Below are 14,611 nucleotides of genomic sequence, written 5' to 3'. Positions count from 1 at the left end.
CCTCAAAATGAAAAAAAAAAATCGGTCCCGCGTCCAGGTCTTACCATGAGTACTACGGTAATAGCTTATTCCCTATATGGGAAATTCGCTAAAACAAATTGAAATGCAAGTAGATTCTACATCCTAAACTGAAATACAGAGAACTCCAAAAGTTAAATCAAATAAATTGTTTTGTAATCAATACAAAATAGAATTGATATACTCATACTCTAGAAGTATTCACAGTGAAATTAACAAGAATGTTTAACACAATTTCAATATTCAGTAATGTAATTGCGTAACATTATACAGCCTATATGTAATTTAACAGAGCTTTGTCTACCTTTTACTGCACTTACGAGTTCTGGAAACTACAATTTTAAACCAAGCCACTGTATACTTTCTTCACCATTCATGGACGGTTGGCTAAATCAGTGGTCTAGATTATTTACACTTGTTTGCAATAAAACCTACTGTATTTATAATTTGGGCAACATTATTTTTTTTTATAAACTTTTAGTAATTTTGGATTTTGGTACCTATACAATTTAATTAGAGGACAGCAAAACCTCAAAAGTTTGTTACAGGTATATTGAGTTACTAAAATGCAATAAGGTATGTATCCTATAAGCCCTTTGGAGTTGTTGGGAAAATTCTATTGCTAATTTTTAGAGGCCTTGAATAAGATAAGATTTCAGTTATTTTAGTATATATTTCAGGTATGTATATATGTAGGTATCAACAGTAAAAGTTACATAGCAATAATTTAAGGTGTAATTACATAATTACAACAGCTTCATGCCAAGTGAACATTGTGGCTCACAGGAAGGCATCGAGTATCACAAAGGTCCACACATACCGAACCTAAAACAGAATCAAAAGACTATGAGTGAATATCTAAAAGAAAACTTTTTCATTTTAACAATAACAAGAAAACAAACATATGAATAGTAAACAATTATTTAATGAACATTTTGTTAACTAAAATATTTTTATATTTGAAATAGGCCTATAGTGTCATCTAATAGGCCTGGATATTAAAATCTTTAAACTAGTAGAAATCTAGTAGTGTTTGCTTACTATTTAAATGTTTTTGCCACCGTATCCAACTTAGTGAATGAAAATAACTATAGTCACTCCCTTTACCAGAGAAGGATTTTGTTAAATCAGTTAGATAAATTCATTGGTTGGCTCATTTATTCCCCCATAAGTCCATTACTACCATTAATCATCATCACTTCAACTGCCAAATTCAAATTGTACAATCTGCCAGACTTTCTAACATTTTTATTGTTTATTTAACTGGATAATTAATTGTTCATTGAACTATTTATCTTTATACTGTAGCATTTTATTTAAACTAAATGTACATTTGTTAAAAGTACTTAGCCCTTTTGGTGCTACGATCCGATATATCTGATCACAACTTTGTCAAGAAAAGTGCTAAGATCCGATATATCGGATGACGTAATTTTGCCGAAAAATGCTAAGATCTGATAAAACTGATTTTACTATGATACATACATCTCTGATGTTGATTGTAATATTTTCATGCAGAATGCGGCAAATTGAAGGGAAATAATTTAGCTAAATAGGATAAACCAACACCTCATGATGTTATATAGTGTGTGTGCCACAGTGATGACGTAATCTACGTGGCAGTAGCGTCTGCCGCTTGGAACGTAGTAGCAGTGAGAAGCTTTGCTTACAATCGCGTATTGTGTGTTTATATTGTGTTGCGTGTTGTTACAGCTTATTCGGTTATTGTTGTTAACTATTTTGGAGTAATATGGGTGACAAAAACCGTTCTAACTCGCCAGTTAGCCACACAATTGGACAATTTGCTAGAGAATCAGGACTGACAATTGATTTGTGTGACAGTGAAAATGAAGGTTATGATATTACTAGTCTGAATAGTGATAGTGAATTAGTTGATGATACGGATGAGGATCCAACTTTCAAGCCTGATCAACCTAGTACATCGTCAGGAATTCCACAACGAGGTAAAAGGCTACCTTTGTTACAAAGATCTAGGCAAACACCTAACTATGAGACATCTGACTCAGAGGTAGATCATGGTGTCTACTAAACCTGGTTTGAAAAATTCAAGGAGTTTTCCAGGAGAATTCAAGACAAATTCCTGAATTTTAAGAGCTACAGTACTATCGGAACCCGTTCAACTAATCGCAACCCGCTAATAATAATTTATTATTACTATTAATGATTATTTTAATTTAAAACAAAACTTTTCCAAAGAAAAATATTTTATACAACATAAAAAAGAGTAAGGCGACACCAGCTATTATCTCCTGCGATCGTGGGAATACCGGTGAGCATATCTTGCAGTCTCGTCAACACAAGCAACCGATCGCGGGAAAACATGTTCGCATATTTTATGATTTCAGCGACACCGATAATCGTCTCCCGCGATCGCGGCGAAACCCGTGAGCATATCCTGCGGTTTCGGCGACACCGATAATCGTCTCCTACGATCGCGGCAATACCCGTGAGCATATCTTGCGGTTTTGGCGACACCGATAATCGTCTCCTACGATCGCGGCAATACCCGTGAGCATATCTTGCGGTTTCGGCGACACCGATAATCGTCTCCCGCGATCGTGGCAATACCCGTGAGCATATCCTGCGGTTTAGGCGACACCGATAATCGTCTCCCGCGATCGCGGCAATACCCGTGAGCATATCCTGCGGTTTCGGCGACACCGATAATCGTCTCCTACGATCGCGGCAATACCCGTGAGCATATCTTGCGGTTTCGGCGACACTGATAATCGTCTCCCGCGATCGCGGCAATACCCGGGAGGATATCTTGCCGTTTCGGCGACACCGATAATTGTCTCCCGCGATCGCGGCAACACCCGTGACCATATCTCACGGTTTCGGCCACACCGATAATCATCTCCCATGATCGCGGCAATACCCGTGACCATATCCTGCGGTTTCGGCGACACCGATAATTGTCTCCCGCGATCGCGGCAACACCCGTGAGGATATCTTGCCGTTTCGGCGACACCGATGATCGTCTCCGCGATTTCGGCAACAAAAGCGGTAGTGTTTGGTTAGCCGACGATTCCGATGACCGGGCTGTGGATTCCCGGAGGTTTGGGTGGATTCCTGGAGTATTCCAGGACATTTCAAGGTAAGATCAAAAATTCCCGGAGTTTTCCCGGTTTTCCCGAATTTCCCGGAGAGTAGACACCATGTAGATGACCCTGAACCAACTAGGCCTACACCTAGGGCTGTACCTAGAGGTGGTGCTAGTACTTCTAGACATGGTAGAGTGGTAGGAGCAGAGGCAATAGAGGTAGAGGAGCTAGGGCTGTCAGACCAAATGTAGCACGTACACAAAATGTAGCAGAAGACAGCAGCAGCTGGGATGAGGTCAAAGAGGGTAATGACCATCCTCCTGACCATGAATTCCAATTTTTAGAGAATAGTGGGCCTAAGCATTGCCCGCCACCAAACTTAAAACCTATTAGTTACTTTAACTTGTTCATAACAACCTCTACAAAATGTTTGTAAATACATAACACCAATCGATATGCCCGTAAGCTCCGTGGGAATGGATGGATGTAAATGTGGCAGAAATGAAAGCGTTTCTTGCCATCATTCTAAATATGGGGATGATTAGAAAACCGAGCATAAAAAGCTATTGGGACACTCATTTTAGTTTGGAGACACCGTATTTTGCAAAAATGATGGCAAGAGACTGTTTTCAGGCGATTTTGAAATTTTTCCTTCTCATAGATGTCGACACTCAACCTAAACACGAGAGCCGGGATATGACCCTTGCGGACGATTTCAACCCATTATAGATCATGCAAATAGATACGAAAAAACAAGTCGCCTTGACTCAGTACATGCCTGCAAAGAAACATCATAAATGGGGTATTAAACTCTGGGTCTTGTGTGACTCAATATTGCGTACAGTTCTATACAGTTATAGTTTTATTGTTATAAAGGGGCTCAACGATCCGATAACAATGAATGAATTATGGAGACTGGGTTGGCCAGCTCAGTTGTGATGAAACAGTTAGAAATGGCAGGATGTCTAAACAAAGCCCATCACATGTTCCTTGAAATTTTTTTTTTTTACCTCCATTGCCCTAGCTAGAACATTATACAGCAATAAAACCTTCCTCACTGGTACTCTGAGAAAAGAAGATCTGGCCAAGAATTGCTAACGAAAAAAAAAACAAAAATACAATTTAAGTATAATCGGGGAATGGTGGGGATAGATTCAACCGATCAGATGTTGTACGTTTATCTTGACGAAAGAAGAACAATGAAACACGCAAAAAAGGTTATAGCCTACTTAATGTAATTGGCAGAATGGTTCTGAATTCATACATTCTTTATACATTAAATACACCTGGAAAAAACCTGGAAAGGGCTGACTTTAAGAGGGGAATAATTATTTATCAAAAGAATGGTTGGCTACAAAAAGTGTCCCAGTGGAGGTAGGAGGGGGTGGGGATAGTGTTGAAGTTGCTCAAAATTTGGGCTATGGACTGAGAAAAATTCCTGATGGTAAGGAAAGAGTGTGCAAATTGTGCTCATATGAAAACCATCCTGAAGGGAAAAGGCGGCGATCCAGGACAGTGTGTGTGTGGTGTGGGGCGACCGTACCCCCAGAATGTTTTGTAAATCATGCTCGTTTGTAAAAAAAGACAACATGTACATAGCGTAAATAGTATATTCAAAAGACTACCTAATGCATAAGACTAATAGTAATAGTATATTCAAGACTAGGCCTGCCTAATGCATTTTGCAAAGTGTTCGAAGTAGGTTTCTCATAACTGCGCAAATCAACATTTTGGTAAGTTTTTTAAAATTTATTTTTATAATTTTTATAAATAAACCTATTTGCATGAAATTTTTAGGATTTATTTGTAGCAATATATACTTTTAATAAAAAATAATAAAAAAATATGTATATATAAGAATATGTACTTGTGTGTACACTCTTGAAATATTTTAATCCATATTTATTAGATATTTACGGGTCTCAAAACTTGGAGAAATTTTCGGGAAATTTTAAATCTCGATATTTAATTTTGGTCAAGATTTTTTGAGACGAGATAAAAAAAATATATTAAAAACGCCTGCAGAAAGTCAATGCAATACCCGCAATACAGGAGCGCGTTGTTGATGCGTTTTCTTTGAGAAGACGTTTTTATTTAATTAATTCTTTACATGTAAATAAATAATATAGCTTTAATTGTTTTATATTTTTTGTTTTTACTTTGCATAGGGTGAGAAGTTTTGTTAAGTGTAAGCAGTGTGAGATATGTTTTACTTCTTTAAACATAGTCAAAACAGGTCACTCCAAAATCATTCTAAAAATAAACACAAGACTGAACAATTGTTAGGCCTAATAATAGTCTACTTAACTAGTAAGACTGATGTTTCAGACTGATAAATTTTGTATTTTTCAAAGTTGAACTATATCTTATCCTAAGTGGATATTACCATGTTTCCTATGCGTTAGAGTTATTTTTAGTAAGGTAGGACTAATTAATTTTATTTCTTACTGACGTTTTTTGATAAAATATTTGAGATTCTTGCTTATTATTATTTTTGTATTTAACTAACCATCTGTTATAAATTAGTAGGTATTTAACAATGTTACAAAATTAGCTTAAAATGTCAAACTTGCATTTCCTGTTATGTATGAGAAGCAAAATCCCGTCTCAAAATTTTATGAGAAATAAAAAATCCCGTCTCGTCTCGAATGGAAAATTCAATCTCGTCCATCCCTAATATTGGTATATTTTTTATTTGGAGAATTTTATTAGTTACAAAACAAAACAGGTTTCAAGTTAGTATACCTTAACCCTAGCACTTTACAGATATTACATGAAAAAATACCAGCATTTTTCAGAAAAATAAAAAAAATGTCTAACACAGAAAGGGTTAAATTAATAAATATTACTGTTTTAGAGAGAGATTAGGCTGTAATGGATGATTCCCTAATGGATGTAGAAGTATTGTTTTCTTGACTTGTAAAGATCTCAATAGTTGTTAATTGTAGTTATTTTGTGACATAATCTACAAAAGACCTACTTACAGTTAACTCAACCATTGGCATGTTGACTTGGAGTCATTCCTCCACCGGTGTGCTCGGGACTGTGTTTCTGTTTTTTTCTCTTTTTCTCCTTTTTTCTTTTCTTTCTTTCTTTCTCCTCGTCATGTCTTTTCTGTTTCTTATGCTTCTTCTCGTGGGATTCACCTGTCCCATCTCCCACAACAGTCTCTCCCCCCACCACCCCCACCTCACCGGCTTTGTGCTTGTGTTTTTTATGTTTGTATCTATGTTTCTTGACAGGTGCCTGGCTAACATAGCGATACTGTTCTGGAAGCTGTAATGCATGAATGCCTTTATTAGCAATGAAATAAAGTACAATATGCTTAGATGGACATAAAGTGATGGAAAAAAGCAATGGGTTTGAGGCTATGCTTTCAAATATGAATTTAAAAAGAGAGTTTTTCGTGTGGCCTTCATATTTCTAAAGAAAACCCATCAAACACTATATAGCTGCCTGTTACATTGATTATGTTAAGTCAGTGCTCTAAAAGTGCTCACAAGTCACATACGATTCCATTTGCAATCTATGGGCTTCCTACTCGTTACTATGGCGTCTTAGAGTCCTTGGAACCTAGACGTTCTAACTCATAAAACAATCTACATAAACCCCTGCCGCAGCAAACCTGCAGACTAAGCAAATTTCCATTTACCTGGCTGGATTTCTAATAAAATATTTCCTAAAAATTGTCAGATTTATTTTCTATCTAAATAACATAAATTTTTAGTGAGTACTTAGGGTTTGCTGCTACAGGGACGATATTGAGGTGTGTTTTTTTTTTTTTTTTTTTTTTATGTTGATAGCTTAGTAGGTATGAAATTAAACAAAATTTACAAATTTGGTTAAGATATATGCATAAACAAGTAAACTACAACAGTTTATTTATTCTCTATAAGAATAACATGGTAATTTTAAATTTACAATTTTTTAATAGGCCCTAATCTCCGTAATCGTTGGGCATACAACAACGCTTACAACAAATACAAAATTATTTCTGTTTTTAAGCTCTACAAAATGGTTTGGATATAAATTATGGAATTTTTGTGTTTTTAGAAGAAAAATGGGGAAAATCAATTTTTAACTCATAAAACCCCGTTCCTTTAGTCTGATTCTATGCTGGTTCGCGAATTTGTTCCAATAAACGCAGGATTACTAGTTTGCACTAAATTTCATCAAAACCGGATCATTTTTGCTCAAGTTATCGCGCTAACGGACACACATACATATGAATTTGAACGGATGGTGTTTTTTGGCCTTTGGGGACCTCAAAACGAAAAAGTAAATCAGTCCCGAGTCTAAGTCTCACCATGAGAACTACGGTGATATGTTATTCCCTATATGGTAAATTCGCTATACAACTACAAAACAAATTTCTAATCTCACAGTATAGCCTACCAGATATTTAAATTGCAATCCCTTTGGAATTTAAAAAACTATTTTGGGTGGTAAATAACTCTTCAGCGGCTGTTTGAAAATAACAAAATTAACATTGCTGTTGGGCAAATCCAAGATAGCCGTTGGCTTCCATGGACTACCTTGGAAATACATTCAAAACAACAAACAACATTTATAATTTTACGGTATACTAGATATTTACATTATAATCACTTTGGGGTTTGAAAAGCTATTTTTCAATGATAATAAACTTTTCGGCAGCTGTTTGAAATTATCTAAGATGGCCACTAGCCTCCAAGAACTCTTAATTAGATTGAACAAAAAGGTGAATGTAAAATGGTCAGGTAATATGCCCTGAGGTTAAAACTGGATTAAGACGAGCTAATTACTCGATGTTACTATCAATATTGTAAAGCTGTCATTAAGCTCAGCAAGCATAATCTTGGAACGTGACAGGTCTGATAACTGGTCATTGCAGATTTATGGCTTCGGGGTAAAGGTTCTACTAGGAGTGGGAGTAAACTCTTTTGCATGTTCCATTTGTTGGTACCAGTTATTATATCACCTACATAGGAAATGTACAAGGGGTAGATGGAACAAGAACTCACAGGTCCAGGGTGAAGTCGGAAGCCTGCAAGCTGTACACTTGTCAGAGGTAGAAGTTCCTTGCCTCCGATTGGTGGCTTTTCTATCACTGACCTCAGGGAGCTGCAACCAATTATTATAATATTAAATATATAACACTAACTCAGTGGAAGGATATTGGCATTCAGGGCTGAAAAATCGATTGTTGAAAGGGTGCCATCCAATTAGCAGTCAAATGTGTTTAGACATGGGGGGGGGGAGGAGGTCCTGGGGGTGTGAGGGTTGCTAGTGTCCCTTTCAGGAAACATTAGAATGTAATATACAAGGTTAGGTTAGGACGTGTAGCTAGAAGGTATTTTAGTCAAAAATAAAGTAAGTTAGGGGGCATATATATTGGTAAGCCACCCGTATCTTTTACGACAATGGTTAACGTTCCTGTACAGAAAAATTGATGACTACACCAAAGATACAAACGTTGAAAGCCAGTACATCACGGAATCCTAGAGGCACAGCTGGTGTAGTGCAGCGGCCAAACAATAATATGGACTGGCATTAAAACATTATCTCTGTTGAGTTTGTTGCAGCAGTAGTTTTAAAAAAATGTATTAACTCTGGCTAAAATCCTACTTGCATATTGCCTTTTAAATAAAAATAGTAATTTTGATCCAAGGGTCTAAAAGTGACCACACGCTGCTTCCTTCCATTCCCATGCTACATTGATATAGCCTATGTTATTTCTTGGTTGCTGATCTGGTGATTATTGTAAAAGACATAAGCTGATAACTCTGAACAAGTACCTAGAGATAACTGATGGGATTATGTTTATAAGAAAGCTGCATGACAACAATCCCCCTCCACTACCATAAATTAATAAAAAAATGGTTTATTCCAATATGATTTCTGAAATTGTAGGCCAAATTATGTCAAAATAATGAATAGCAGTCAGCAGTTAATACAGTAGAACCCTCATATCCGACCTCAGCATAACCGAATCCTTGGGATATCCGACCATAGGTCCTATTAAAAACTTTAAATAAGTTAACTATGGAGATGTGCGAGAGGCTTAATTTTCAAGCCGAGTCTACACGCTCAAGAAATAGAATGTTAGTGAGTAAATCGAGACTATCACAAAGTAATTGTGATTGCAGAACTCGTCTGCAAAGATCGGGGATTAAAATAACTCCAGCTTTTATCGTTATCGCGAATTAGAACGATAAAGTTCCAATGGTCGTGGAAGACTATAATAATAGCTTATTTCCGTGACTGTGGGAAATGTTCAATATTTTTTTGTGAAAGCCCGGAGACGATGAAGTCTACTTGGCACCATAGACGTTTGCAATATCTTGTAATCGCAGGATATTGCTGCGATTAGAGATGGAAATGATGATGATTAAATGGCCACAGGAGATTATCAGAGTTTGACTGCAAGCACGGAGAATAATATATCTTTACCATGGACTTATCCAGGACTTGGTAACGCTTAGCGCCACACAGCTACATGGCGCGACGACCTAGATTGTGCGAACCTGTCTTTCACTGTTTGCTTCAGTCCAACAACAGCACTTTTTTGCGATTTGGCGTAACTGTCTAAGTCCTCAGCTCAGCTTGCCACGCCAAACCTCTTGCAAAAAACATCCTCCAACATATAACTAATGTCTACCCATATTGGAGTGCGAGCTGGTCTAGTGGTTGGAGCGCGGGACTTCGGTTCCCGAGTTCAAATCCTGCCAAATCACCAATGGATTTGATATAAGTGAAAATACTGCAGCCCCTAGGTCTAGCCTGAAGTAATGAGAAAAACAATCCCGATAGACTTCCAGGATTTTACCGCGACCATGGAATACGATGATTTGGCTTGACCGTGGGTATTTTCCGTGACCAAAGGCGGCGATGATGATTTTCCATTACCGGTACCACAGGAAATCATCACGATGAAATTATGACATTGTGATGTATATGCATTGCAGTAGGCTTACAGTACAGTAATAATTGATCATATTCAATGAATACTTCTTTAAGTGCATAATGTACAGTGTAGTATATTACTCACATTTTTTGCTAAAGATTATTTCATAATTAGGTAATGTATTCATAGTTAGGCCTACTTGTACCTTTATAGTTTTTTGTGAAATAAATTAACTTTCTTACTAGTAAAAAAAGTTTTTTGCTCCTACCTATATTCAACCTTACCCTTCATGGTCAGATATCGGGTAGGAAGATTAAGACTGGGACGGGTGGCGTCGTCCTGTAATCCAGCTACTAGGAGGTCACGGATTGTGGATATTTATAGGTATGCACTGTGGATGGGATACTCCCTGGTGTGGATTAACGTCCGCACTAGTGAGTATTACGACTATCCGCAGTACTATCCTGATAATTAGACCAATTCGTATATACCAAGGAAAAAATGTGGTTCGGATTCCACTATAAACTGTAGGTCCCTTAGTTGCCATTAGCTGTTTGGGCTATTAATTAACAGCTGTGTCTAAGGAATGTCGGCCTTAGTCACTAACAAGACTACAAGATCGCGCCACTCATCCTACACTCATCTCCATTCATACTTGGCTTAAAATACCTACATTGTATGGTCGCCATTTCATAAGAAAGTAAAGTATTAAAGTATTAAAGATATGAGTTGTTCTACTGAATCATAAGAAATAAATGTAGACAGAAATAATAGAAGAGTGGACTATTTTAAACTTGTATTGGTCTTTATCGTTACAATTTAATTTTTTTAATTTACCTACTAATAAAATGAATCATCAAGTATTACCTGTTATCCTGATGACCTGGTGTATCTATGATTCCGGGAAGATTTGGAAGGAATGATGAAAGTTGTTCTTTTACTTTCTTGCCACTAAATTTACTATATGTATGTTCAAGGCCATAACAGGCCATCAAATTTACAGCCCCCGTTAATTCACTTTCAGCTGAAACAAAAAAATAAAGGCTGTTAAACATTACAAATTTACAAGAGACAATCTGTTAGTCCAAAGTAATCAGATACTAAGTTAACAGGAATAAGACTGTTATAGCACAAATGGTGCTAACTTTTTACATAATTTCACACTTCAGGAAATGTGTTTAAGATTAGGTCTGGGTCCTACACTCGGCTACCCAGGCTTTCAAATCAAATCTTCATTCATCATTAAATAATATTAGTTACAATAGATTTTGTCAAAATATAATGTAAATATATGACTAAGCCTACAGCATGCAAGACAATTTGGTTTAAAGGTTTCCAGACAATAAAATAAATAAATAAATATAAGCAGTTCAGACAAATGCACCTGGTAAAGAATTAATTTAGTAACTAAGTTAACTAAGGTGCTCTTGATAAGTAGTCTGCTATTACAGTGGATTTTCCAGGTCTGTAAATAACATTGAAATTGTATCTCTGAAGTCTCAGTAGCATTCTTTGTAATCGTCTTGGGGCAGGAACAATCTGCTTCTTACATATTGACTCCAGTGGTTTGTGGTCTGTTTCTAAAAGAACATCATTCCTTCCATGAATAAATTGTTCAAAACGCTGAAGTCCAAATACAATCGCCAAACATTCCTTTTTCAATCTGCACGTATGATGTCTCTGTGTCTGTCAATGGCCTGGACGCGTAAGCTACAGGTTTACCCTCTTGCATTAGACAAGCACCCAGTCCATATTGGCTCGCATCACATTGAATCAAGCAACTCCGTTTTTCATTTTAAAAAATGCTAAGGTAGGGGCTCCTTGAACCATTCTTAACAATTTATGGAATGCCTGTTCTTGAGGTGAGTCCCAGACCCATTTGCAGTCATCCTTAAGTAAATCTCTAATTGGTGCCGTTATCTCTGAGAGTTTGGGTAAGAATTTTGACAGGTACGTTATGTATCCCAAAAATCTCCTGACTTCGTCTTTAGAAGTGGGTGGTTTGAGTTTACTGATCGCTTCTATTTTCTTGGGATCAGACTTAACTCCCTCTGTTGTTATTAGATGTCCCAAGTATGTAACTTTGTCGGCTCCAATTTTGCATTTGTCTTTGTTGAATTTTATTCCTCGCTGTCGAGCTCTTTCCAGTAATGCTTGAAGGTTCTTGTCATGATTGAACTTTGCATCTTCAATTGTGTCTCCTTTGCCAAAAACCAAGTTTTGCCAAAAGTTTATTTTGTATTGAACCTTCAAGACATCCAAGCCCTTCAAAAACATCAGGATATTTACTAAATAAATCATTTGTTTGGACTTGTGTGGTTGCTAACGCTTGAAACACCTCATCATCGGTGGTAATCAAACCCATTCTCAAACAATCACTTGCCTCTAGTAACGGATTTTTTTTTCTTTCCATTACTGTACTTCAAATCTCAAATCATAGAACCGTTTATTAAATTTAGGTCTCAAGACAATATTTCCTTATGATTTTTGTGACATTCCTCCATAGAATGATAGAGTGACCACACTTTTGTTCAAAACTGGCTTAAGTTATCAGTATCCAACAGTCTTCATAAATCAGTGATACTCATAACATTGCATGTAGCTCCTGAGTCTAGTTGACAAACCATCAATACCGCAACGTTTAGCTCCTTCTTTCAACCTTCCTAGAAAATCCTTTATATTTTCATTATTGTGTGGGATTCTTTTGTTAAACAAAAAACCTTTCATATAGGCCTAAGGGATTTGTCGTTCCTACAAAATATGAATCCAATGCTTCCATGATACCAGCAAGATTTGTATTGTTGGTAGGCCTATCTTTAAGTTTTTCAATCAATTTAAGGCTTACCTACCAATGTGTTAAACATAGCCAGTTTGAGTCTTGGTGTACTTAGCCTAGTGCTACATATGTAGGCCTACTGCTCCTGCCTATGCTAGTAACATGTAGTTTTCCCATATGCTTCTTAAATACTCTCCATTCTTGGGTAGACTTACGTACCTATCTGTTGGCACAAACAACCGAATGGAAATTTCGATTATTTGATATATCGTTTGGTTAGTCAGGTTAGGTTAACATTGTACCTAACTAACCAACGATATATAGAATAATCGATATATAGGTACGTCAATATTTTCATTCGGTTGCTTGTGCCAACAGATAGGCCTAGGGAAGTCTACCCCCAATCTTCCTTGGCTGAGGTTGCTCAAATCAAGAGGTGCAGGTTTACAATCCATTCTCACAAGTTATTCTTACAACATGTTAACTATTTTAGAAATAATTGTAAAAACTTCAGTACTGTAAAACTAATATGTAGGCTATTGGCTTTTTAGAATGATTCACAACCCTAGCAACCACAAACATAAACAATAATAATAATCAGCTGCTACAAATTCAACTAGGCCTACTTAATATTTAATTCAACATAGGCCTATACAACAAAATCGAATGAAGATTAAATTCTGTTCATAAAATAAAATTGTAAATGCCAAAAATTCTAACAAAAGATGTAGGCCTACAGTTAAGAAGAAATGGCATTCAAAATGAAATCTTTTGACAAAAAGTTAAGTTTACCGATGGGATTCAAACCAGATAAGTTACCTCTTGCATATCAACCAAGCACTCTATCCACTTACACCACGAACACCGATGGCTGTAGGCCTAGGCCTACACGTTGTATCGTTGTGGTAATGGCGTTCCAGGCCCCCACAACCCGGTGACGTCACTGCCGGACGCGAATCCTCTGTGTAAATTTTAATTCCTATAGGCCTAGCCTACTTAGGCCTAGGCTTAATTTGATTGACTTTCATCCAATGCATGTGTTGTACAGGGGTTTATAGGCTAATGAATAAAACTTATTGATCCTTGAAAAAATAAAGTTAAGTAGCCTAGGGTACAAAAATTACTTTGTATAGGCCTATTGGTCAAAAATAGCCTAGGATAGGCCTAGCTTACCTGGGGGCTCTTTCATTAAGTAGAAGGGTCCACTATGGACGATAGAGGGGTTTTTCCCGAGTGAGATCGTCGTTTTGAGAGTTCCTGTAGAATCTTGACGTGAAACAACAGGGGACCTAGCCCCTCTAGGTGATGATTTAGGTGAATATTGGTCCACTTTTCGAAACTGATCACCCATCATCATCATCTTGAATCATCATTTCTCGGACTTCAAGTAGAAAAATCTGATTCAGGACAACATAGAACAAATAATGTGTTCAATAACACGCAAATAAAATTGGCAAATCACCATTTCAAAAATACAGCTTTTCGAGATAACTAATCTTCTAAGACACAGCAACAAAACAACAAAAGTAGTAGTTAGTACGACATCGTACGCAGGGGCAAGTAGTGTCGCCAATGGCAATTGGCAATGCCAAGCCAATGGCAACGCAAACGCAACGTAAAACAACGAGACTGTTCATGTTCATGGAGGACCCCAACCCCCCACCACCGCGCCGTGGGTTAGCGGAATTGGAATCGGAACGGTACATCGGTGCGGTTTCTTCTTCTTCAAATCCCAAGCCTCCTATCCTCATTAGAACGAAAAATAGTCGATAGGAACAAAAGTGGTTTTGTTTAATGTTAAACTAAAGTTGCTCGTTAAACCAAAGTATTTTTCAGGAGTTGTTTAAAAACGAATAACAGTCACAA

The 14,611-nt window shown here is 37.0% G+C and overlaps 1 protein-coding gene across 1 annotated transcript; it reads right to left on the bottom strand.

Moving 5' to 3' along the window:
* Positions 1-671: 671 nt before the first annotated feature.
* LOC128994807 (mediator of RNA polymerase II transcription subunit 19-like) lies at positions 672-14,328 on the bottom strand. Its single transcript, XM_054419601.1, has 5 exons — positions 13,919-14,328; positions 10,837-10,993; positions 8,087-8,186; positions 6,068-6,359; positions 672-843 (listed from the first exon to the last, which is right to left on the bottom strand). The coding sequence occupies exons 1-4, from the start codon at positions 14,103-14,105 to the stop codon at positions 6,075-6,077; spliced, it is 729 nt and encodes a 242-aa protein (XP_054275576.1). The 5' UTR covers positions 14,106-14,328; the 3' UTR covers positions 672-843; positions 6,068-6,074.
* Between the last annotated feature and the right edge of the window lie 283 nt (positions 14,329-14,611).

Source organism: Macrosteles quadrilineatus, unplaced genomic scaffold (assembly GCF_028750875.1).
Source record: "Macrosteles quadrilineatus isolate MER2022 unplaced genomic scaffold, UCM_ALF_1.0 Scaffold_5__1_contigs__length_97177068, whole genome shotgun sequence".
NCBI lineage: Eukaryota > Metazoa > Arthropoda > Insecta > Hemiptera > Cicadellidae > Macrosteles > Macrosteles quadrilineatus.
The sequence above is the reverse complement of the archived record's forward strand: the minus strand, read 5'-3'. Positions and strand labels throughout refer to the sequence as shown.

Excerpts from the sequence above, each read along its gene's own strand:
- LOC128994807 (XM_054419601.1), bottom strand. The coding sequence starts at position 14,105 with ATGATGATGATGGGTGATCAGTTTCGAAAAGTGGACCAATATTCACCT. Across the intron at positions 10,994-13,918 it reads CTTAATGAAAGAGCCCCCAG|CTGAAAGTGAATTAACGGGG; the intron begins GTAAGCTAGGCC and ends TTTTTGTTTCAG. Across the intron at positions 6,360-8,086 it reads TCCGACTTCACCCTGGACCT|CTTCCAGAACAGTATCGCTA; the intron begins GTGAGTTCTTGT and ends CATGCATTACAG.